Genomic DNA, 27431 nt, shown 5'->3' with positions numbered 1-27431 from the left:
GAAAAATACATCTTAAGGAAGTCGTTTCTCCAGTTATTGAAACAATGGAAACAGTCATTGCTTAATCATAATGGTGAAATAATTTCTTTTTACATACCAAATAACTTTGTATGTATTTCCATAATGGTGATCTTTCTAATGCAAAGGTATCTTTGTATTATGATTTGCTATACACAACCAGAGAAGAGGAATATTTCATTTTACTCCTTGATCCCTAATGACTGAATTAGATACCTGAAAAACTTAGTGTAGGTTGAATGTGTGACAAGCCAGTGTAAAGGGAGTCTTGCATCTCTGATGATGATAACTGGTCTTAAGGTTTATGAAATACATTATATACGTTAGTTTAAGTCTCATGACTTTGTGTTATCCAGATATCTTTGTTCCTATTTATTATTATACTATACTATAAGATATAATATGATACTATTGCAAAATATGTATATATACATATGGTGTATGTAATTTTACAATTATTTCAAATACCTTAAGTGACTTGCCCATATTCCCCCAGTAACAATAGAAGAGACAAGATTAGGACTTTACTTCTTATTACCTCTTTTTACTTTGATCAAGTCATTGTTCCTTTCAGGGCTTACTTTCCATAGCTCTAACATGAAATGTTTTGAAATAGATAACCTCTGTAATTCTAAATCCAATGAACTGTCATGTATAAACAATAAATTATGAGACAATATGGGTATTATTGGTAATTATGATACTAGTCTGTTATTAGTAGCAATAAGTAACATTAATAATGATTAATTATAATTAGTTTATAATTATATAGCATAAATAATTCATTTTTACTAAGAATAGAGGTTCATATCACTTTTATTATTATAATTATTATTATTCCTATTCATTATAGGGTAATATGAAAATTCATTGTTTATATATGAGTTCATAAGTTTGTGAGCCAGGAGGAACCTTAGAGTCCTGTTTTCTCAGATGTTTATATACAACCAGATCCCAGAACTGTGATGTTCAGTCTCTGCTCTTTTTACATGTCTTCCTTAGGTTTACTGAACTTTAAAGGGCATTTTTTCTTGTCATAAGGATTATGTCGACTTCAGTATTTAAACTCTTTAGGTATTTTAAAATTTGGAAATTTATTACTATAATTATTAAAGAGACTTCAAAGATCAGGGTTTCAAGAAGAAAATGAGAGCAGATAGGTGTGGTCATTATTAGATATCCGCTAAAACATTTTTGTATATACCACCACCACCATCACCACCATCATCCTCTTCAACCACCATCATCATTATCATCATCAACCATTTAAAGCTAAGTAGACGTAAGAAAAATCTCACCTCATGTGTGCAAACTGCTTAACTCTAGGCAAGTCATTTAACCTCAGTCCACTTGATAATAATGTAATAGCTAATTTTCATTAAATTATTTATTTACTTACAATATTTATATAATTATTCTCATTTGATTTTCACAACAGTTTTAGGACATAGATGCTATTATTATTTCCATTTTAGAGATGAGAAAACTGAGGCAAACAGAGGTTAAGTGACTTGTTACACAGCTAATAAATATCTGAGGCTTTATTTGAGCTCAGGACTTCTAGGTTTATGAATGATTTTTGTGTAATAGGAATGCCTATTTTTTTTAGTTGACATTTGAGTTGTTTGTTACCAAAGCAAGGCTGATTATCTGACTCTGATATAATTGATGGATGTATTTCTTTCACCCAAGCTAAACATCTGTGCTTTATAAGAAGTATAGCATTATTCCATTCCGTTTTCTCCTTCTGACCATTGTAATGCTTGCCGTGAATTAATAACAAGAAATTGCAAAGCAGTATTGAAAAGTTTCATATACCTCCTCCTAAGATTCACAGATCAAACATGGCACCTATTTGGAAACAGACATATAGTATGCCCATCTGGCCATAATAAAATGATGTAGACAGAGGATTCTATTAGTTGAATATGGCCTTATCAGAGTGGTGCCATTAATAATTTAGAAATAAGAATATGAATCTGACTTCTCAAAAGATGTATTGGGAGAACAAATTGGGTAACAACATATTTTGGGACCCTGGATGTTTTCTCCAAATGCAAACTGCACACTAATAGATCTTAATGATAGAATCACATATCCTTGGAGCATCGAAAGGAAATATGTATTCTAAGATTTTTGAACTGCTTTGTTAATAAATTTTCCCACCTTCTAAGGACTTGCCTACTAAGTTTAGGGAGGTTTTTTACCTACTGGCAGGCCACTGGCATTTTTTTTTTTGTTGTTGTTGTTCACTAAAAGCCATGATACATATATTATAGGTTATAAATTAAAACAATTAATATGAGTACATTTATCCCAGGATCCCTTAAACAATAAATAGTTGTCCTTTTCATATCTTGATATCTTGTAACTTTTTCCTTCTGATATAATTTCAAGAGAAATAACTTGAATAATTTAAAATAATTTGAGGATTTCAAGATTCCTGGTTTTATTTTTCCATCAAAATTTATCTTCTTTTTTTTCCTAAATTCATGTTAATTTGAGAATGGGAGGGATAATTTTTGAAAGCCAACAAGGTCAGGATTAGCATACTTATTAAAGACACCTGTATTGGTGGGATATTTTAGAATCTTAGAAAGTTAAAACTTGCAGTAACTTGTCATGCTAATCCTATCCTTCCCACTTTAGAGATATAATTAGCATAAGACCCAGAGAGGGGAAATGAGTAAAAAGGATTACAATTTAACATAGTAAGTTGGAACCAGAACCTAGGTGTTCTGGATCTGATCTTAGGTCTTTCTGTTACTTGAATCTTTATAGGAAGTTTTTAGACCTAAAGCTTCCTATAATTAATTCACCTCTATTAAAGAACAACATTATATTAAAATGAAAAATGTAACATAAATCTAGGCTTAATAGGGACTTGAACCCTAGGTCCTCTCATTAAAAGTCTGATTCCCTATTCACTATTTAAGTTTTCCAGACTTGCAAAAACTGAATTTTCTTCCACTTTAAGGAATACTAGCCTACTTTTCTTTGTGAAAGGCAGAGGTATTCATTACTATATATGAAATAAGAAGATAGTAGAGAATGGGTCACTCAGATTGCACAGAGGAACATATGGTGGACATAAATAAGCTACAGGATGTTAACAAGAATGAATTGAGCACTAGAGGCAGAGTAAATAATATCATTACAGAGACATATTACAGGAGAAGTTGGGTCACATAGTAAAAAACCAAGGATAACATATGCATTGCCCAGGTGCTGTAGTGCTGCTTAAATAAATTTAAGACATATTGGAAGTCCTTCAAATTGAGTGGACACTCTCTGGAGGATTTATGGGAAGACATTGATAAGGGGACTAACATGATGAGAAATCATGAATGGACTCCTATTGGCATTGTTGATGAGAATATCCACATTGCTACTGATGTATTGGAGCTCAGTGATATATTAAAATGTTAAAAGGAACATTGAGGGATCAGAGGAAATGATCACTATCCTCAAGTATCTCTTTGACTTTCCCATGGAAGAGAAATTTTATCTTTACTGCTCAGCATCATAAGAAAGAACACCAAGCATCAGGTGGAAGATTTAGAGAAATATATTCCAGCTTAAAGTGTGGTAAATCTCTTAATGATTATTACTTCATCATTTCAGTCATGTCTGACTCTTCATGACCCCATCTTTGGTTTTCTTGGCAGGGAACAAATAGAGCTAATAAATATTTCTGTTAGCTTCCTTTGTAGTTGATGCCTTCAAGAAAATGCTAGATGATCATTTATTATATCTTGTAATGAAAATACTTATTCAGATAAGGGTTGGAGTAGTCATCCCTGGTGACTCTGAGATCTACAGTTATTACTATATATGCTATTACTATTATTTTATGGAAGCATGTATAATTATATACTTATTCCAGAATATACATCATGCTTGGTACTATTTAAACTACATGACTTTGAAATACCATCTTTAAATATCCCTTTGGCTCTTTCTCTGTTTTTCAATAGTCTTCACTATTTTAATTTATCACTTATACTATTACCTCCCAACTTAGTTTATTTTTCAAACTGATTCCATATGTTTCAATGATTCCCCATGACAGTCCCTCCAGACCTTGGATGAATGCCTTTCCAGCAGTTTCCCTGTTTAACATTCTACAGAGTTCTTCTGCAGCAGTCAAAGTCAAAGTCAGTGTCACCTCTTTGGTATGACAATTTTCTGCCTCAGGTTCTCCAATTCTGCTGGGAGGCTCATTTAGATAAAGATGTCCTCATAAAGGCAAAAACTTTAGACCTCTCTAAGACCAAATTAGAAACCAAATGGGCAGAAATGAACTTAGGCTAGCTGAGATCAGGCACTAAGTGTTCATGCAGTGAAAGGCCAAGAAGGCAATGTGTCATCATGGAAAGAGTTGGGCTTGATGTCCAGAAGATATAGATTCAAATGTGGATAAATTACTTAATCCCTTGCCTCAGGTGAATTCTTAGGGTTTATTTATTGAGTAAGAGGGAGCTTAAGATGTTTTACATAATGGAGTCATATATCATTCACAAATATTGGGTCATTTAAATTGGAGAAATTTGGAGAATGTAAAATAGGTGTCATTGATTTGTTTGGTATCATGGCCCCATTTAGCATCTTGATGAAGCTGATAGACCCTTGAGAATGATGTTTATAAATATCTCAAATAAAATATATAGGTTTAAGAAGGAAATTAAACTGTATTGAAATACAGTTATCTATAGGTGTGCATGTGTATATACACATACAAATATAAAGATGGACTTTAACAAGTCATAGAGCCATTTTAAGAAATATCTAATCTATGGTTACACTTTTGAGAACAGATTTTGTATGTGGCACTGTATATAGTACCAACTAGATATACTCTTAGAGATGTATAATAGACCACTAGGTCTATTTTGAGCTTCATTTTCCAAATTTAGAAGGCACAGGTTGGACAGTTACTGGCATTGACACTTTGTGTCTGGGTGACTTTGGTGAGTCACAGAATTATATGTTCCTGGACCTAAGTTTCTTCACATTTGAAAGGCACATAATGATATGCATACTACTTATGTAGAGTGCTAGTTGTGAGGATGATGGCACACAAACCATCCATGCTAAATTAATGTCTATTAATTGATACTTAATACATAATTGATATTTAAATATAAGATATAGTTTTATGGAAATAAGCAAAATTTAGCAGGAATTTTCCAGCCCTTCCTTACATGAGCAATTTGCAGTACCTACATTCAGAAGGTTAAGTCTTTTAACTGTTTAAGGGTCTGTTTTATATCCTTGTAGAGCATGACAACAATGGTACAATAAATGTTTGCCAGATGGGAGGAGAAGCAGTTTCCCCACTAATTAACCTTTCCACTCACATTTCTATAGTATTTTCTAACTTCCAAGTGCTTTCTTTGCTACTCGAGGACGTGGTGCCACGATGGGGATGGAAAGACTGACGCATTTAGAGTTAGAGCACCTAGATTAAAAACCCAGATTTGTTTTTACTTATTTTACTTTACTTATTCCTTTCCTATTCCTATATTACTTTATGGATTCCTGTGTGTAATTCCTTTGGCAAGATTTCTCTAGGCTTCAGTTCCCAAATTTTTTGGAGTAGAATACCTCTAAGCTTGCTTCTTTTTCTACACTGATGAATAGATATGCATAAAGCAGCCTATTCCACAGAAGTACATACATAGTAGGTTAGTGACAGGGGAAGGGAATAAACATTTATGAAGTACTTTCTGTATGGTAGACTTTGGACTAGGAGCTTTTCAAATGTTTTCTAATTTGGAGAACGCTGAAGTTGTCACTGAGTTTTTGGGTAAGTATTTGAGAAGGATCCTAAACTCTGCTTATTCCTCCCCCGCCCCCACTCCACCCCCACACCATGTGATTGGAGTTTCTACTTGTTAGGAACACCTGTGCTGAAATGGGTCGTACCGCGTCCTCCGCCCCTCCCCCAAAGAGGAATTTTTGAAAGCTCGGTTTTTAGCCTTGTAGAGGAGAGTGATGGTCCTGCTGCTTTTAGGTAGGATAGCAAAAGCAGGCGACTGTCAAAGGGAAGGAAAGAATGTATGTGTTAGAAATGATAGTAGATTCGGTCCCAGAGCCCCGGTTCCAAACCAAACTTTGTTACTGCTTAGTTATGTGGACTTTGGCAAATTACTTAACTTCTGTACCCTGAGGTTTCCTAATCTGTATAATGAGACATTTGAGCTCTGAGCTCCCTTAGAATTCTACAATCTAGCCCTCACCAAAGACTGTGGCACTCATGTGGAACTCATCCCTTCCTTTCTGCTTCTTTTCAGAATCCAGAGCTTCTTTCAAGGTGCTAACCCCTGGGGAAATCTCTTATGGTAAGCTTGCCACAATTGTCGGGGTTATCGCTGTACTCTCCTCCATCCAATACTTTGGGCTTATTTATTTTTGTACATTTTATTCCTCATTAGGTTTTAAGCTCCTTCATGGTAGGGAGCTATATTTATTTTATATTCGTATCTCCTAGCCTCACGATAGAGTATAGTAATACAAATAGTAGGCATTGGTATTGATATTGATTTCATAGAAAAAGCAATTGAGTAGACAAATCCGCTCTCTCCCCTTCTAGACATTACAAGTTCTAATAGTGCATTGAGCTATATCACCAGAAAGCCAAGTACTTGAGGCACATTATCCCCTCTAGCACAATACCTTCTCTAAGGAGATTTATTTACTTTTTTCTTATTTTTTCTTTTTTATGTTTATTCTTTCGATTTCCAAAGACGGAACTTCTCCCTCCTAAAAAATGTACCCATATGAAGAAACTGAGTATTTTCATGAGTTTTGTAAGATGCTATCTACTATTTTACCTAATGTATCTCATGGCTGGATATATTTCTCCTTAAGATTAATTCTAAGAAAATAATAAAGTCTGCAAACAAAGTTATATAGCCTGCCTTTTGTCAAATGGTGAATCTGAAATATCAGGCTATTTGGGGTAGAGATAGACTAATATGGTATATTTAACATATGTTGGCTTTGGAGTCAGAAAAAAGAATTTTTTTAATAGATAAATGATCCCGAGTCAGCCCTTTAAGCTTTGTGCCTCAAACAATTCACTCAGGGTTTCATCACTCAGTTACAGGTGGAGTAGGATCTCTCTTGGAGGGGATTTCTCTCCTTTTGAGTAATTGAAAATTTTTTTCACAGTCTCATTTTCAGAGTCAAATTTTCCAGTTTATCTTAACTACCTGTTAATATCTATGCTTTCTGGTCCTATTTTTGCCTTGTTTAATTGTGTAATTCATCCCTGATCTTTTCTGGAAGTATGTTTGGTATAATAAACAAATGAACCTTGAAAATAGAGGAAATGAGATAATTTTTTAGGGTCAGTATCAGTCTCTTCTCCCCATCTATTATTTGTTTTTAAGTTATAAAAAGAACCTCTCCCAGCTCCTTTCAGGACTGGGATTTTCTTTGTACATATTGGTAATATAGAACTATATAACCAAGAAACACTTTTCTGAATAAAATAAAATTCAGTTTTATATCCTGAGTTAAGTTTTATATTGAGATGCCATGATATTTTAATTTTAGCTGTCAGTCACTAAGGTCTCTTAAGTATCTTTTTTAAATTTTTCTCAAAGAAACTAATGTTTAGCATAGATATGAGAAATTATTTCCAATTATACTTCTTTTGGAAAAAAAGAAAAGGCAATAGAACGTCATACTTGTCTTTGAAGTATTTTTTTTAATTCAAGGAAGGAATTTAAATTTTTTAAATTTTTTAAAAAATTTCCCCTGAATTTTAATTTTTTAATTTTTTTTCCTGAATTTAAATTTAAATTTAATTTAAATTAATTTAATTTAATTTAATTTTAATTCAGGAAGGACTGCTACATCCTATCATAATATTGATGTTTTACTGTTGTGTTTCAATTAAACTTTAAGAGGCTCAATTTCTTCATCTTTAAAGTGGACATAATAATAACTATACTACAGCAGTCTCATAAGATTGAACAGTGATAATGCATGCAAAGTATTTTGCCCAACTCAATGCTACATATAAATGCTACTAGCTATTACACATCTTACTCTTTGGGATTGTCTGTTTACGTTTCTTTTTCTTGCATTCATTTCTTGTCTGCTGATAAAATGAATACTTTTCTTGACTTCCATAAATCGTAAAAAGCCTTTTTTCAACTGGAGCTTTATTCTGTATAACTTTTATTAAGATGGGATGAAACACATTTAGAAAAAAACAAGAGAAATCTCTAAAGTGGGAATGATCACACTTTTTCTATATATCATCCAGTTTCAAGATTGTTAGAATCAATTTGTGAAAATACATTTAAGGTAAAATTTTGAAATGTTTATTTTTCAAAATAAAATAAATGAGTAAAGTTTCTGAAAGCTTAAGATAACAGTTGCCTATCCCTCAGCTAAAATAAATGTCTGAGGTATATAAAATGCTAAAGGAAAATTCTTACTGGAAAAATAATATGAAGTACCAGTGCTGAAGAAACAAATTGTGATGCTTCAAGTGCTATTTTATCACTTCTGAAGGTTTTAGTGCAATATTAAATTGTAGTAATACCATTACATTTATCTGTCTCCTCCCCTCCCTTTCTCAGTCCTGGAATATTTTCATCGTAAAATAGAGAATAAGTATAAAAACCATGTACGTGATTAAGCCCTGGCCAACTGAGCTCTAGTCATTATTAATGTTCTTACTCAGATTTTCAAGAAAAAGAGTGATTTTCCCCCCAGAGATGTAAGTCAAATACAGGTAAAGGGAATTGAAATCTACCATTTCTCTCTTCATCACCAATGAATTTCATGCAATTGGCCACTTAAATCACAATGATTCCACCTGTAAGCAATTATGAATAAGTGTTGAGATCAATCATTTAGTCAGTAGACATTTATTAAACCCTCATATGGCAGGCAAATGAAAATTACTCAAATCCAGTTGGTAGTTGTATTTTTAGAATTTAGACCCCATTGATCCAATGGAGAAGAAGACAGGTAATGGAAGTTGCCTTGGCTTTCTCCTGCATCTCCTTAATGAGTCACAGGTATATTACCAGTAATTGGTAGCCCAAGACCAGTTAGTAAAAGGTCAGTACCTTCTCACCACTTTAAAATTTTGCTATCATAGATTCCCAACAGCTTATCCTGCCTCCATTTTCTTTCCTCTCTGGCCTAATGTAGTATCAAGGAAAGCCATTTTGACTTATTGCCTGGAAACACTTGGGTTCAAAACTATGTACACTAATTAGTGATCTCAAGAAAATAAGTTAATTCTTTTGAGTCATATTTTCCTCATATGTAGAGTGAAATCTAGTATAAAGAATTGAAATTTGATTCAGGATGACTTGAGTTCAAGTTTTACCTTTGAAATGCTAAGGCTATGTGATCCTGAAAAAGACACTTAAATTTTCAGTGTCCCAAATCATTGAGCTAATTCTTGAGGATGCAGAGCAGGCTATTCCTCTATTTTGGAGTAGTTCCCTGAACCAGAAAAAAAGTTATGTCAGATTTTAATCCTTCCACTTCTACCTATAATAACTTCCTGCCTCTTCACAAGTTGGTTATAAGGAAAATGCTTCATGAACACCTCCACTCCCAAACAAATGAAACATATGCAACAACATCAAATTGCTGTTATTACCCATCCTTAATTCCATTACCAGATAAACTTTCCTAATACACAGATCTGCTTAAATAACTCCTCTTAAATAAAAATTTTATTTTTTAAATAAAAAATACTCAGTGCCTCCCTATTACTATATAGGTGGAATTATTTTTATAAGGCATATAAGGCTCTTAATGGATAATTTTGAAAAGCTTTATCTTACAAATTTCCATCATAGACTCCATTGTCTTCTCAGATTGTAGTATGTTGATATCCAGACCCCCTCTGTACTTTCTTCCTTCTGTAGATTTCTTCAAGTTATTTCCATGGGTATAATGCCCAACTTCTGTACCCTTTTCTTTTTGAATTCCTTCCCATCCTTTAAAGTTTTCCTCAAATCTGCCTTCTGAAGTTTTACATAATGTATCTCTGATGATGACAATTTGCACCTCTCCTTTCTTGGATACCTCTCTAATGCACTTTCCATAGGTAAACACACCATGAGCCTTCAGCTCAGGGTCAGTATTTTCTTTTAATCAATGGATCCATTACATCAGCTATATGTAAACAATCCTTCTAGGAAAGACTGAAGTCTTCCCATGCATTTTAGTGCTGTTAAAACTTTCTATATCATTCTATATATTCTCCATGGGGAAGCTATCAAACATACTAGACCATAGACAGGTCACTTTACCACCATGTGCCTCAGTTTTTTCCTTTGTAAAAAAAAAGTTGGATTTACTTCTAATATCCCTTCTAACTCTAAATTTGTGCTCCTAAGATCCAATGTGTCTTTGCTTTGGTTATTTTAATATTCTGAGGATGTAAGTTCAGTGTTTATTATCTTTTTTTCTTCTTTTTTTTTAAAAACATTTTATTTGGTCATTTTCTCCCCCCCCACTACCCCACCTATCCCATAGCTGACGTGCAATTCCATTGGGTATCACAAGTGTTCTTGATTCGAACCCATTTCCATGTTTTGGTGTTTGCACCAGAGTGCTCATTTAGCGTCTCTCCTCAGTCATATCCCCTCCACCCCTATAGTCTAGCAGTTGGTTTTCCTCGGTGTTCTTACTTCCACAGTTTGTCCTCTGCTTGTGGATAGTGTTTTTTCTCCTAGATCCCTGCAGATTGTTCAGGGACATTGCATTGACACTAATGGAGAAGTCCATTAGGTTTGATTGTACAACAGTGTGTCAGTCTCTGTGTACAATGTATTCCTGGTTCTGCTCCTTTCGCTCTGTATCACTTCCTGGAGGTTGTTCCAGTCTCCATGGAATTCCTCCACTTCATTATTCCTTTTAGCACAATAGTATTCCATCACCAACATATACCACAATTTGTTCAGCCATTCCCCAACCTATGGGCATCGCCTCATTTTCCAGTTTTTGCCACCACAAAGAGCGCAGCTATGAATATTCTTGAACATGGCTTATTCCTTATTATCTCTTTGGGATACAAGCCAAGCAGTGCTATGGCTGGATCATAGGGCAGACAGTCTTTTATCACCCTTTGGGCATAGTTCCAAATTGCCCTCCAGAATGTTTGGATTAATTCACAACCCCACCAGAAGTGAATTAGTGTCCCTACTTTGCCACATCTCCAGCATTCATTACTTTCCTTTGCTGTCATGTTAGCCAATCTGCTAGGTGTGAGGTGATACCTCAGAGTTGTTTTAATATGCATCTCTCAGATTATAAGATTGAGAACACTTTTTCATGTGCTTATTAATAGTTTTGATTTCTTTATCTGAAAACTGCCTATTCATATCCCTTGCCCATTTATCAATTGGAGAATGGCTTGATTTCTTGTACAATTGATTTAGCTCTTTGTAAATTTGAATAATTAAACCTTTGAGGTTTTTATGAGAATTGTTTCCCAATTTGTTGCTTTCCTTCTGATTTTGGTTACATTGGTTTTGTTTGTACAAAAGCTTTTTAATTTGATGTAGTCCAAATAATTTATTTTGCATTTTTGTGACTCTTTTTAAGTCTTGCTTGGCTTTAAAATATTTCCCTTCCCAAAAGTATGACATGTATACTCTTCTGTGTTAACCTAATTTTCTTATAATTTCCTTCTTTATGTTCAAGTCATTTGCCCATTTTGAATTTATCTTGGTGTAGGGTGTGAGGTGTTGATCTAAAACTAATCTTTCCCACACTGTCCTCCAATTTTCTCAGCAGTTTTTATGAAATAGTGGATTTTTGTCCCAAAAGCTGGGATCTTTGGGTTTGTCATAGACTGTCTTGCTGAGGTCACTTACCCCGGGTCTATTCCACTGATCCTCCTTTCTGTCTCTTAGCCAGTACCAAATTGTTTTGATGACCGCTGTTTTATAATATAGTCTGCGATCTGGGACTGCAAGGCCCCAGTCCTTTGTATTTTTTTTTCATTATTTCCCTGGATATCCTTGATCCTTTGTTCTTCCAAATGAACTTTGTTATGGTTTTTTCTAAATCAGTAAAAAAAAATTTTTGGAAGTTCCATGGGTATGGCACTAAATAGATAGATGAGTTTGGGTAGGATGGTCATTTTTATTATATTGGCTCATCCTATCCATGAGCAGTTAATGTTTTTCCAATTGTTCAAGCCTAGTTTTAGTTGTGTGGAGAGTGTTTTGTAGTTGTGTTCATATAGTTCCTGTGTTTGTCTCGGGAGATAGATTCCTTAGTATTTTATTTTGTCTAAGATGATTTTGAATGGGATTTCTCCATTGTTTATTATCTTATGCATCTTTTAGCTCTCATGTTTAGCCATTTGTGTCATTGATGATATTTATGCCCCCTTTTATACCCAAAAAGCATCTTTCCATTGCCTTGTGGGTGACCTGTAGCTTTGATTATTCAAAGGTTGCAATGAGAGAACCTATTGCTTCAAGTACTTCTTATAAATAGATGAACAGGTCACTGCTTTAGACCATTAATCTATATATTTAGACAGGTGTTACAGATAGACAGTGAGCTCATTCCCAAATTGAAAATCAGGAAATCCTCAAAGCAGAAAAAAAACCAGGGAGTTAAGAGTAAATTTATTTGAAGGATTTTTTCACATGTAAAATTTATGTAAGGGAAATAATTGAGATCAAATAAAAAATAAAAGTTGTTGGAACACAGGTGTGAGACTGAAGTATTCCCAAAGATAAAATTTGTTTAACACTGATTTTTTTTTCTTAATGAAGGAGATAGTTAAAGAGCCAAGATTTGTATCCTATCTCTGTTCCATTGTTCCAGAACTAAATTCTTCTTTACTCCTGTTGTTCCACAAAAGAAAACAAAAATAGATCTAAAAGGAGCATTCAAAACCTAATGTCATCCTTTAGAATGAGAATGTTATAGATGAGGATACTAGACCAAAGAAACTATAGGTAACTCACCCAATTAGGACTAGAATTCGGATATCCTGTCTTTTCACAAGAGCTGTTAATTCCTTCCATTTTAATAAGTTAATTAATGGACATATCTCGAGAGCATACTATATGCCTAACACTTTACTAGTCATGATGGGAAATTTGAAACTATATAAGCTTGTAGCTAATCTGGTCATAAGAAAAAAATAAAGACAGTGGAAATAAGTAGAGAATGAATATTAAATAGGACAATCATCTCTAAATATGATTAGAACTTAGGAGCTATAGAACTTAGGGATTTAGAGAAGGAACTTAAAGAAGAAAGAATCAATGGAAGTCATAATAGAAATCTTCCTTAAAGTAGATATCAAAAGGAATCTTGAAGAATGAGGCTGTGTAGGTGGAGGGCAAAATAATAATCAGTTGGCAGAGGAGAGAGTAGCTACAGAGTTAAGAGGGAATATGTTATAAAGAACTTAAAACTAAAGCGAAAGCAACTAATATCCTCAAGGGAAGGATTTGGCCAGAAGTGGAAATAGTTCTAAAGACAGACATTACAAATAAAACTAAAAATAGAAATAAAGGAAAACGCATTTATTAACTGCTTACAATGTTTCTGACCCCTTATTAAGCAAGGCATATTCAAATCATCCAAACCAGAGCAATTAAGACTGGCATTGCCTTTAATTTACTTGCATTCTAATGAGGAAAGACAATACATTCTAAGTTTATTGTATTCATTTGCTTCCACTTCAAGATTACTTTTTTATATAAGTGCCTATTATATGCTTTTGATTTTTGCTTTAGATTAAATTTTGAGATCCACTTGTATATATCAGCTTTTTTTCTCATAAATTCCTTTCTTATTGGTTGTATATATTTTCTTTATTAATAAACATAATGGCTAAAATTTATATAATACTATGTGCCTGAAACAGGGAGAGCTAGGATGAATTTGGGTTCCTTATTTGCAAAGATGACCGGGGAATGGCTGGAAAGTAACATGGAGGCTTGGCTTTGGGCAAGAAAAAATGAAATGGAAATGTTCCAAAGGGCAGAATTCTGGTTCTGGTAGTTAGGAGGTTAGAGCTAAAATATTTTCTTTCAGGCAAAATTCAACACAAGTGTATTTATTATTAAGTATCAAGTATGTATCCTCATAGTGCCTGGCCTAAAATAGTCACTTAATAATTGCTGGTGAATTGAAACAAATTATTCTGGGCCAATGAGGAATTGATTCAGTTGAAGGATCTACCACACATCCCTGTCCTTAAGGAAATCATTAAACATCAAATTCTTCTTTTTATACCTTCCTATGTAAGTGCTGCAAATAGCAGAAATGTGGAAATATGGAAAATTTAAAATAACAGCCAAGATAATTGCTTGCTTGCTGTCTTTTAATGCCAATAATTGTCATGCCTTGTACTTTCCTTTGTAACTGATGCCATGCCTCACCTAATAGGCACTCTATGACAAATGTGTACATTAACAACTAATCAAGAATTTGATGGGGTGACCTTTTCAGGGCAGGGTGCTAGGACATTGGGATACAATACAAAGAAGGAAACCTACTTTTTCTCAAGGAATTTCTATTCTAATTGAGGAGATAATGATCTATGTAAGGGATTCTATAAGAGGATCTATGTGAGAATGATTAAATATAAGGAACATTGTACAAATAAATATAAAATAGCCAAATACAAAGAACCTGAATTATAATAGAGAACCCACATAAGTATGCAAAGGAGGAAAAAGAATTAATATAAGTAAATAAAAAGTTGTTAAATACAAAAGGGAATTGGAGTATAATTAAAGCAGTTGGCAAAATCTTTTCTTTGCCAGGATTCATCTGAGGCAGCTAAGCAAAAAAGCCCTCTTTGGTCTTCAGGCAGATTATAGTAACTCCTACTTTGCCATTAGCTTATCAGTGCAGGAGGCATCCCAAAAGGTGATAACAATGCATTAGTCCATGGTCTAGCAAAACTCTTTAATAAAGTATCTCCACAGGCCTCACTGTGGGCATATTATGGAAATCATTAACTGAAATGTCAAATACACATAGGCACTTATGTCTATTTTAAAAGACAACTTGTTTGGTAAAAAGGATTATTTCATAGCATTTATGAGGATTTAGTCAGTTATTGAGATTTAATACCTTAACAGTGTTGGACCTTTAATGTGATTGGAGCAGAGGGGTGGCTGAGTATTTTAGGAAAATGTAACTTTTTTTTCCTGATGGTAAAAAACTACTTTGTGAAATATTCCCAGTGTTATATCATTTTGAGTGATACTCTTTCCTTAATACAATTATTTAGCATTTAGTATAATTCAAGAATGAGAGGAGGTCTTAGAAAAGAACAAACCTTTTATCTGGAATATCTTATTAGATTTCCTTTGATTTAGAAGTATTATATGCTTCTTTGTTTTCTTAGTAAGAAAACAATAAACATCACCTTAGATAAAAAATAAAATAAAATGATTTAGGAAACATGGCCCCAAAGTGAAAATGGAAAAGAATGAATAGGACATTTCAGCTTTAATTTACAGTGTGTTCAGAGTACTGCATTCATATGCATGTGCACAAAAATGGTATTTTAAAAGGACATTATCTGGCTGGTAGACACTTGCTTAAATGAAAAAAAATGTTGCTGGCAAAGAATATTTTAAACTGTCTTTGGGCAACCTAAGTAAACACATCTGTACCTTGGGAGAAAGGGTGAAAGCTAATAGCAGTGATAATAATTGTTTTAAGGAAAACAATTGACAAACTGAACTGATTTTTGAAAGTATCCAACTATAACAAGAAACACTGTTTGAAGCAAGGTAGCTAAGCACATTGTTTGCACTTTTATCTCTGCTTCAGATTGTTCTCTTCCTAGGATCCATGTTTGTCTAGTAGAAGGCCACTGGTTACATTTCATTGTTGATTTGCCTTATCAGGCTTAATTCCCTGTCCTTTTCTTACATTATGGTCTGGGATTTATATGCACCTCTGCTCTGTGCCTCAGACTCCACCTAGTATTTAATCTTAGGCATCAGATTTTCAGAGAGTCATGAGCAAACTGGAGTCTCTCTAGAAGAGAGCAACCAAAAATGAAGGTTCACACAGATTACAAATGCGATATGTGTCAGAGATTCTGAGTTCAAATCTAAACTCATTTTAACTCAGTCACTTCCTGTGTGGCCTTGAATAAATCTCTAATTTTCTGAGTCTGTTTCTTCACTTGTGCAAGAAAGACATCAAACTCCAAGATTTCTAAGCAATCTTTTTAATCTAAATCTATAATGCTGTCACATAATTAGGGATTTTATATAAAAGAAGAAATTAATTTCTTCTGCATTGCCCTAGAAAACTGAACTCATCAACATGAAATTTATCAGCAGGTAGATTTCCACTTAAGACAAAGTTTCTAATCACATATCTGATCTATAATGATTACTCCTATAATTAATGGATTATTGTTTATTTTACTAAATTTTATTGAAGACCTCCAGCATATTTAAGATCTTATGATTCCAAATGTTTAAAATAGGCTCGTTGGATTTTGTTTTCACTTTGTTTAGATGATTCTCCATTCATCTTAGTTTCTTTTCACTTATGTAATTGTATAACATTAAATGAATTTAAAGGGCTCCATTAATGATAAGGCCTTTTGGAGGTTGGACATGCCTTATAGAAAATTATTTTTTTTCTTTGTGTACTGAATTAGAGAAAATAGTCTTCTCATAAAGCATTAATTAAACAAAGGGAATTTAAAGTTTAAATTTCAAATAAATATAGTCTTCAGTGAATGAAAATTATAGCTCAGTTATTAATTCTTTAATAATTTGTAGAAATTCCCCTTGAAGGCTTGAACTGCTATGGTGTGAAAGTATATTTGGCTTGTCTCTGATGCTTCTTAGCCTAATGCCCAAAGACAAATCATTTACTCTCTCCAAGACTCAGTTTCCTTATCTGTAAAATGACTAAATGATGCCCAAGAGCTCTTGCAGCTCTCGATGTGTTATTCTATGATAATTACACCTGTAGTTCCTAACTCACAGAGGATAACAGTGATAAATAAATGGTATCATTTATGTAAAAAGCTATGTAAACCTTAATGTACTACTTCCATCTCAGTTATCAGCACATATATTCTCCCCCACCCCAATAAAAGAAATGCTTTGCATTCAGAGAGCTTCCATTTTGAGGTATCCCCAGGAAATATACGCATGTAAACTAGAATCTCAAAGAGATATTTAGTAAGCAATGGCATGGTGCAATGCATTGTCTCACCTTTCTGGCTGCCTCCTCCTCTTTTCTCTGCAGTCTCAGCTTTGCTTCTACCTTCTCTCCTCCCCTTCAATCACACTTTGAGTTTTAAGGGTTCAGGCAGGGTTATAACTACACATGCTGTGATTTGAGAGATACTGAAATGTCACCCTGACCAAAAATGCTTCCCTCCCCTGCACAAGAAGTTCCTATAAATAGTGTTGTCGCCTACCAGCATCTGTTGGAAACATCTCTGTCTAGTATTTAGGCTACCTGCAAGGGGGTAAAATACGTGAAGGTGTCTCCCCGAGATTCATGTCTGTAATTAATATGTTTCAACTCATTTTTTTCTCTTAGCAAAGAGCAGCATCGCCCACAATGGGGCAGTGTACTGATGAGATTTGCTGGAAGAAATGCAAGGAGGGAAGGGCACAGAGAATGGGCACAACCTGGGTCCCACTAGAGTATCACTGAAAGGAGATGATGAATAGACAAAGTAAGACATGAAGTCATGGCTATTGAGTGATGGAAACAAATTTCAGGGAAATGATAGTATCTTCAAAGGAGGAATAGATACTTTGTTAGAGGAAATGTCAAATGAAAAATTTCCATGTGCTAATGGAGTGAGTACATGGCTCCCCCCACCCCTTTTTAGTTTCTATTCAAGTGAACTTGATCAGGAAGTAGTCTCAAATGGGAAGGAGTCTACTAGAAAGATGAAGGGTGAATTATTTCACTTTGGCAAGTAGTTAAGTGCAAATTCTTTGGTGTGCTCATCAGAGATAATAGTAGTTGGGGTCTACTGTATTTGCTTTGTGGTTTTAATTCATGGACCTGACCTAATAATAGAAATAAGCAATCAACTTCATACATATCACTTAAGAGAGAAGATTCACCCAGTAACATTAGAATGCCCTGTTTAGTACTGGCAAAAAGCAGCTCAGTGATTAAAAATTAACTCTTTTAAAAAGTTCATCAAACTGTTCTCTAGGGCTAGTAATTCTTATTTGCTGTAGGCAACAAGAAGGGAAAATAAAAGATCTGGGAAATGTATTCATCATATTAGTTTTTCATAGTAGTAGGCTGCATGGCAATATTTGAAGTTGAACAAAATGTCTTCTAACTTTATATTCCTTGAAATACATTTTTGCTTAGCTGAAAATCAAAACATACTTCTAAGTTTTGAAATTTGTTTCAAAGAAATCTCCTCAGAGTATTTTAAATTTGTTTGCACTTAATTCATCCTGAAGCTATTTGACTAGGAATGTCTGATCTCCAAGAAATCTTTGAGGAATCTGTAAGCAACTTAAGATGCCTTTTCTTTGAACAAGGAAATTCTAGTACCACATGTTGTTGGACCTTTCCTTTCTCTTGGTGGCTGAGGGTGAATGTATTCCATAGGGATGAGTTTTTTCCCCATTGACCTTACACATGGAGAGATATAGTTTGATTTAAAATTTCACTCAGGCATGCCATCAGTAAACATTCCAATGCTAGAAAGGTATTTCTGAAACAAACTCTTGATTCTGAAACTGACTTCTTATATACATATTTTAATCTGTGTCTCCCATTTTATGGGGGACAAAGAAAGAATAGCCATCCTGGAGACAAAGGACCCAGATTTGAATTCTGCCTCTGCTTCTTCCTACTTTTGTGAACTGGAATAAATCACTTAACATCTTGTCTCAATCTCCTCATCTGTAAAAGTGAGAAGGTCAGGAGAGATGGCTTATGGGTTTCTTTCTAGATCTATGTTCCTTTAGAATATATTCTATTTGTTTTTTAAATATAATATGGTTCATAAAGCAATTTATATATAACAATTACAAGAAATCAAGTTTTTTTGAGTGCAAAAAAACTAAGCAAGGTACTAAAAAGCTTGATTTATTGTTATTTGTGCCACTGCTCTAAAGATCAAAAGATTTGATAAGTAGTAATTAGACTGAATAATTTTCTTCTGAAGTAGGGCATGATTTATATATTTACTCCTCGATCACACTGGGGCACTTGGCCATTGATGATATAACATTTGCCTTCTTATATCTTCTAAATATGACTAAGAATATGCCCTTTGGTTCCATTTCTACTTTTCTCTACCACCTCATATTAATTTCATTGACTTTACTTCCTCTTACCCTATCCTACCTATTTGTTATCATCTTTCTTCCTAATGAAAAGCAAGATTAAATACAAGTATTGTGAGAGATAGTCAGGAAGAACTAGGTTCAAATCCTCCCTTTGACATTTTTACAGCTGAACTTGGGAATCGGGAATATGGAAGTTCAAATCTTCCTCCAGATATTTTTTAGATCTGACAATCTGAGAAAGTTATTTAATTTGTCTAAGGCTCAGTTTCCTTATCTGGGGGAAAAAGGAAAAAAAGTAATAGCCCTATCTCAAGATTATTGAGAGCAATAAATGAGGTAACATCTGTAATTTTTTATAATCTTTAAATATTATGTAAATGCTATTTCTCATTTATAAACTAGAGGTAATTATGCCTTTAAGGATCTATGGTTGCTATGAAGTTTTCACATGTTAATGCATGTAAAGAACTTAGCCAGCTTTGTAGTGTTACATGGATATTGGCCATCCTGATGATATTCAGAATTAAGCTGGACTTATAAAATGAATATGCTTAATCATTCCAAAAATATAAAAGGAAAGAACAACAAAACACTAAAATTGAGGATTTTGATACTTGAATGATGAAGTTTGTCCCCAAATACTAGATATTAAATGACATTGCCCTTTCTTCATTGAATAAGTAGGGGGTTATGGTTATAGAACATGGCATATTGCATTATAATTTTTCAGTGTTTGTTAGTTGTGCAAAACTGCTTGCTTTTCTATTTTTATTTACTCTTATAAAGAATGATTCCCAGGTGAAGTAGGTGTGTTAAATAAAGGTTCAAAACTATATATATATATATAACAAAATAACAGATTTATTTAACAAAAGGGATAAGGGGGAGGGGAATCAGGGAATAACTAATTTTACACCCAAATCAGAGACTAAATCCCTTACAGCCTTTTATAACTATTCTAAACTAACTCCTTAATTACTAATTAAGATTGGGGATGGTTTGGTAGGAGCAAGAACAAGGGTCAAAGTTAATTGCACAAAACTGGAGTCCACTTTGGGTCAAGCAGAAGTCCCAGTATAAAGAGTAGCACTGCAGGAATCAGGATCAGAAGGGGAGTGATGAATAACACACACCATCCACTAGTTCAATGTTATCCACTATGTCCATCACTTCCTTTAGATGATTTTGACTGGCAGAAGGTCCTGTCTCCGGGCAGTGCAGCTTCAAGTCTCCCTCTCTCCTCCAGAGAAGACAACCAGCTGCTCCCAGAAACTGTCTATGTTCAGTTCTTCAGCTCCTGAGAGCTCTGGAATGTTGACCTGCAGGATACCCTGCTTTCAGCTTGCTCCTGCTAAAAATCTCTTATAACACAGGGAAGGACATATAGTGATGTAAGATATGTGTATACATATACATACATATGAATAAAAAATCCCAAGTTCATGTAGGATCTCCTTTATTTTCTGTTGGTCAAAACATTATAAATTATTACCTTCTGAAACTCTACTAGGTAGAGTTGATTTGAAAATAATATTATATCCTTCATTGTTTTACTCTTCTGTTAAATCCCACTTCAAATGGATATTCATCACCTTCACTAAGAATTCACTTCATAAAATTACATTATTTACTAACTTTTGGGTGAGAGATGTCAGTGCCAACTGCCTGGTTTTAGCTAAACAAACACTCGCCAACCCAATCTAGTACTCATTAGACAATTTGTACATGTGGATATTGGAGCAAATTAGTGTGGATACTTCTGCCCAAATACTTGGGAATTTTATAGATTGTATCTAACTTATTAAATAGAGCCTTGTCAAATCAAAAACTGAATGACCTTTCTCCCTTCTTTTATTTTTAACATGACTAAAAGCAAAGAGGAATAGTTGACAGTTTGAGAAGTGAAAATTGAATTTTATTTAGCAATTTAATTATGGAAACTTCTTCTTGGGAATCCAGGATGGGTGATGCATGGTCTGTAGTTCTGGGTTATCAGGATAAGAAGAGAGGCTTGCCTTAAAGGTCAGTAGAGTTGATCTAATTTTTGCCCCAGACAAGAACAGAATGAGAAGCATTTTTACTAAGAAAAAGACTTTCAGAATATTTTTTATCCCAAAGAATATGTGAATGTTACCTCCTTACAAATCAGCATGTAAAAGAAAATGTTTTACTCACTCTCAAGTTGGGAAAACTTTGACAAATCTTTTGACAACTTGGCAGATTCTTGTAGGAAGGTTATTGATTTCTCCTCGGTCCTCCAGAAGAGAGTAGTGTTTAGGGGCCATCTGTTCCCACAGAAGAGATCTGGTTTCTATTTTCTCCTCCCCCTCTGTAAACTTCATCTTCATAGTATCTGTGTGTGTAAGTGAATTTTAACTTAGTAAAATTCCCTTAATCCTTGTAAACCCAAGGTATTAGGCTATTCTCTGAGCCTGTCTTCCAAATCTCTGTTTCAATAGATTGCCTCATTAGGAGGCAAAGTGAAATTACTTTTATGATTAGAATGATATATCTCAGTTGGAAATCAGGGAAAAATTGGTAGCAAACATTTGCTGATTTATGGATAGATGGGAACTTCTCGTTTGAAAACAGCTGGGATTTTTTTCCACTTCAGCTCTCTGCAAAACCCCTAATCAGGTCTTTAGCACCATGAGCAGCAGCGTAATTCACGGTTGTCAAGAAGAATATTTGCTAACTTAAAGTCTGTGTTGACTGGTATTAGTGAAAGGCGGTAAGAATTATGTTTGTGTCTTTTCATGCCCACCAGACAATACTAGGGGCTAGGGAACTATTTTAAAAAATCTATGATAAATCAAAGTATGTGGTGACTGAAAAAAGAGATTATGGAATCAAAATGAAATTTTTCAAAGGGAGGTGTGAGGGTGATCCTAGCATTAGTTTAATTGCTGGGTGCATGACAGTATTAAAATCAATCCTTTAGTTTGGGATTACTGCTTGCGAAAGGCTTAAGGATCATAGTATTTAAACCTAGAAGGTATCTGAGAAGTCATCTACTCCAACTATCATTTTAGAAGTGTGAAAACATTGGAAAATGAGGGGATGCCCTTCCAATTGGGGAATGGCTGACCAAATTGTGGTATATGTTGGTGATGGAATACTATTGTGCTCAAAGGAATAATGAACTGGAAGAATTCCATGTGAACTGGAACAACCTTCAGGAACTGATGCAGAGTGAAAGCAGCAGAACCAGGAGAGCATTGTACACAGAGACTGATACACTGTGGTACAATCTATTGTAATGTACTTCTCTACTAGCAGTAATGCAATGATCCAGGACAATTCTGAGGGACTTATGAAAGAACACTATCCACATTCAGAGGAAGAACTGTGGGGGCAGAAATATAGAAGAAAAACAACTGCTCAATCACATGGGTCAATGGGGTTATGATTGCGGATTTAGACTCTAAAAGATCACGCTCGTGCAAATATTAATAAAATGGAAATAGGTCTTGATCAATGACACATGTAAAACAGTGGCAATGCTCATTGGCTGCAGAAGGGGTGTTAGGGGAGGGGAGGGAAAGAACATGAATATTGTAATCATGGAAAAATATTCTAAATCAATTAAATAAAATTTTTCAAATAAAAAAGTGGGAAATTTGGGCCAAGAAAGATTGTGAGTTTTCACATAGTCACTTAAGTAGAAAGTGGTGGAATTCAGTTTAAAATTGAGGTACTCTGTTATTCCAATGCCAATACTCCTTCTGCTACATGATAGTGCTATTGTGGCTATCTAGTGAGTAGGGATATAGAGTAGAGAATGAAATGAAACTATTGAAAATAAACCATGAATCATTAGGAGTGGCAATGAAGAGCCTGGATGATTCAAAACTCTCAGCTTCCCTACCACTCTCTCCCCCCTCCCCCCACTGTCCATTCTAGCTTCTGAATTCCTTACCATCTGTATCACTCCATAATGTTAGAGGCACTGGTAACCCCAAAGATAAATAGGTTTTAATGAAAATTTATAAGGTTTGGCAGAGGCTACATCATTTTTCAAGTATACCTTACTTCAGAGAATAGATATGTTAAAAGTTCAGTAGAAATCATATTTATGAAAATTTCATATTAAGTGCCTCCAGGGAGCTTGTCATGTGAAGGAAAATTTCTGCAATTATTCATGTTTATAATCACCATTTCCTACTTTTATTAGTTTGGCTAACTTAAATTTTTAGCCATCTTGTTGTGCTCAAGTAGGATAAGCATGCCCTATTAGCAAGATATTCTCTAGGGAATCTGTGTAGCTAGCTCTTTGCTGATCTCTATTAATTCTCTATTAACCTTTGACTATCTGATAGAGGACCATAGGCAAAATCATTTAGGAAGATGTCATGATAGCAGCAATTATACTTTCTTTTTATTGTTTCCCACATTTCTTTTCCTTCTGCAGCCTCCTCCCCACCAACTCCCAGACTTACTTCTACCCACCTGGTCCATCAAGGTGGAAAGCACTTGGTAACCTCTAAGTACAGTGATTGGAACTGAATTCCCATCACTCAGAGAAAGTAATATCCACAGAAATGAAAATTGATTTCAAAAATAAAGATGTTTCTTTAGAATTATTGGTAAATAGTTTTATTTTTAAATGTAAAATAGAGGAAAGGATTGAATTTGTGATTACACTATATGGGACATCCCAAATAAGAAAAATCCCTCTATTCAATTGTTTCTACTCTGCAACTTGGAGCATTAGATGATCACCTAGAAAGGAAAATGGCTAAATGACTTGTCACGATCACATAGATCTCAGTATCACATGTATCTGAAAGATTGAACTTAAACTCATGTCTCTACTATGTCATGGCTCCCTTATGCAGTTCAACTACTAGAACAGAGTGAAAATTTTCTTGACTATATGAACAAACTTGGGGTGTGCTATTCATTTCAAAGCTTCCAGCTTTCAATGTTCTTCAAGATAGTGTTTCCACTGTCTGCCCTTTGATCCAACCATAGCACTGCTGGGTTTATACCACAAAGAGCTAATAAGGAAATAGACTTGTACAAAAATATAGTCACATTCTTTGTGGTAGCATAAAATTGGAAAATGTGGGGATGCCCTTCAATTGTGAAATAGCTTAACAAATTGTGGTATTTGTTGGTGATGGAATACTATTGTGCTAAAAGAAATAATAAACTGGAGGAATTCCATGTGAACTGGAACGACCTCCAGGATTTGATGCAGAGTGAGAGGAGCAGAACCAGGAGAACATTGGACTTCTCTACTAGCAGTATTTCTATGATCCAGGACAATTCTGAGGGACTTATGAGAAAGAACACATCCAGAGAAAGAACTGTGGGAGCAGAAACACAGGAGAAAAACAACTACTTGATCATATGGGTTGATGGGGATATGATTGGGGATGTAGACTCTAAACGATCACCCTAGTGCAATTATCAATAATATGGAAATAGGTCTTGATCAATGACACATGTAAAACCTAGGGGAATTGTGCATTGGCTACAGGGGAGGAGGGAAGGAAAGAACATGAATCATATAACCATGGAAAAATATTCTAATTAAATAAAATTTTTCAATTAAAAACAAAACAAGAAAAAATATTATGTATTTCCTGTTTCTCTATATCAGTTAAACACTTTTTTTTGACTGGGAGTTGGAAAACTATAACAACTCTCTCTTACCCTGTCTCTTCCAAGCTTTGTGGTGATTAGAAAAGGAAGTTGAAACTTCAAGTGATCAGAGAGTGTTGTTTCAGCTTTATTTTCCCCCCAAACTACCATAAAACTTGATATATACTGATCTTTTCCTCTCAAAGCATTTTTAACTTGTAAACTAGGCACTTGAACATCTGTAATTTTTGGGGAGGTCTCATTTAAATCTAATTCACTTATAAAGGTAATCTAGAATATCTCAATCCCTCATTAAAAGCATGTTCAAACAAATATCTAATTTATAGCCTAGATACATTATTAACTGGATGAACCACAGGTATGGTACTACTGTTTTTCTGAGTTTAGATCCTTTTGAGGCAGTAGTCTCCTTTCTCTTTGCCAGAAATGACAAATTTAACCACTGAGGAGCTTTGATAGACAACTTGAAAATTCATCACCTTGTTTGAGGGAATTATAGACTGTTCCTTCTCTACACTGTTCTCTGGTGGCGCATCTCTGCCTTTTAGACAATGGGTGATAGACTGCTGACACTGGGGGCTTTAATGTCCTTTGACAAGGCCAACTGTCTCGCCAACTACTTGACCAGTAACTGTCTGCATGGCTCACTGAATCACACGTCAGTTGACAAGCTAGCCAGCAGCTAGAGCCAAGGCTACGCACGAACTTGACAGCTGACAGGTGGGATTTGCCTGGAGCTGTAAGAGTTTCCTTTCCAGCTCTGGGCAAGAGCCAGTCTTTCACCCGACACCCAGTAAGTATTCAGGAAGAAATCTTGATTGCTATCAAGCTGTGGCTCTTCCTACATCAGCTGAGAAGTGGGTTTCTGCTATGGGAGATGGTGAGATAGGATCTTTCCATTTATTGCTCAGGCATATTGGGTTGGTTGATCTGTGCCATAAAACTATAGACCTCTTACACTTATATTGATATAGTAGGATTGCTGAAAAAAAATTCTCCCTGAGAAACCAAGCATCTATTCCTCTATTCAGGCCTGAGAAAGGATGTCCATATGCTAGAATTGTCCTGACTCTCATCAGTTTCAAGCCCTGCTCCTAACATTAGTGTGTCAATAGAAAATCTCCCACCTCTAGTGAGTGCTAGAACTGGTGATCAAAGACTCATGGATGGGAATTCCACAGGCATGAGTTCTGAGAAATCAGCTTCAGAAATGAATTCAGGATTGCCTCTGACCATGACAAAACTACCTGGGTAGTAAAGATGCTAAGAATACTAGTCCACATCCTTAGAGGGTCTGCTTTTGGCAGGCTGTCCATTAGCCTCATGACAGAAATGGCTTTTTGCTGTACCCAAAAAATAGAGAGAGGGCACATAATCCTGATTTAATCTGATGGAAGACAAAATGTCCCACTTCTTTTCCTTTGATTAAAAAAAAGTTGTTTTCATTGTTGACAAACAGGAATTGTGACTTTACTTAGAAGTGATATCTCACAGAAGCACCTTGGAAATTGGGGTCTGAAAAATGGAATAATGGTAGCTTTTGTATGTGTTTTTGATTCCCTGATTTTTAAGGCGAATGGCAACATGGTTATTAATTATTATTTTTATTAACATTAGATTTGGCTTTTTAAATGGCATGTACACTTTGTGACATTTTGAAGTAATACAATAAGTTATATTTCTATATATGATAGTTTTTTGCTTATTCGTTGATAGACTCATCAGGAATATTGAAACTTCTACTCTTCAGGGCTTTGTTCTTAGGCTTTTGTTGTTGTTGCTGACACTGTAGCACTTCAGAAACTCTTTAGGTTTAGTTGTGTAGAAGGCCATTGGAATTATTCTAAAAGAGAGATAGATTGGGTCTTTGCCTGAATTCTAGTCTCTGTGTAAAGGCAGACTTTTAACATAACACTCCCTTTATATCAAAGGGCGTGTTATGAAAGATAAAATGTCTCTTTCTGTGAAAATAGCTAATTAGCTTAATTAGGGGCTTTTTGCTATGACACAATGAATTAGAATCAGCTAGAACCATGTGTTCTTTATTCCTGCTAAAACCAAATAAATATAGATTTACTTTTGTTGTAGTTGGGTGAAGGGGAAGAAGAGTTTTTGAAGCCCTTTATCTAGTTCTACTTATCTAAAGATAGTTCATCTTTATCTAGCAAGTATGGTGGTCATTCATGGAGCCTGTTCACACTCCTGCCTGTCTGGGAGCTTTGACCTGCTCCATTTTGCGAATGTGGCTACTTTAACTCCCATTTTCTAATAGCTCTCTATATCAGTTTTTATCTTAATATAGACAGTTAGGTGGTATACTGGATAGAGTACAGGGCCAGAAATAATAAAGACTCATCTTGCTAAATTAAAATGTAGCCTTAGACACTAGCTATGTGACCCAACACAAGTCACTAAACCACGTTTGCCTCAGTTTCCTTCTCTGTAAAATGAGCTGGAGAAAGGAAATGGCAAACCACTCCAGTTTCTTCAATGACTGAAATAATGACTGAACAA

The 27431-nt window shown here is 34.7% G+C and overlaps 1 protein-coding gene across 2 annotated transcripts in view; it reads left to right on the top strand.

The window, feature by feature from the left end:
• PLXDC2 (plexin domain containing 2) overlaps positions 1 to 27431 on the top strand; it is a 596178-nt gene that overhangs the window by 108316 nt on the left and 460431 nt on the right. The window contains exon 2 of one of the 2 annotated variants that reach the window (XM_056800138.1): positions 6315 to 6362. The exons of the other annotated variant lie outside the window; for it this stretch is intronic. Within the exon in view, the coding sequence (XP_056656116.1) occupies positions 6315 to 6362 (48 nt within the window). The remainder of the gene's footprint in view (positions 1 to 6314; positions 6363 to 27431) is intronic. 2 annotated transcript variants of the gene reach the window in all.

This window comes from Monodelphis domestica, chromosome 5, assembly GCF_027887165.1.
Source record: "Monodelphis domestica isolate mMonDom1 chromosome 5, mMonDom1.pri, whole genome shotgun sequence".
Lineage (NCBI taxonomy): Eukaryota > Metazoa > Chordata > Mammalia > Didelphimorphia > Didelphidae > Monodelphis > Monodelphis domestica.
Note: the sequence above shows the minus strand (reverse complement) of the source record. Positions and strands in the feature narration are given on the sequence as shown.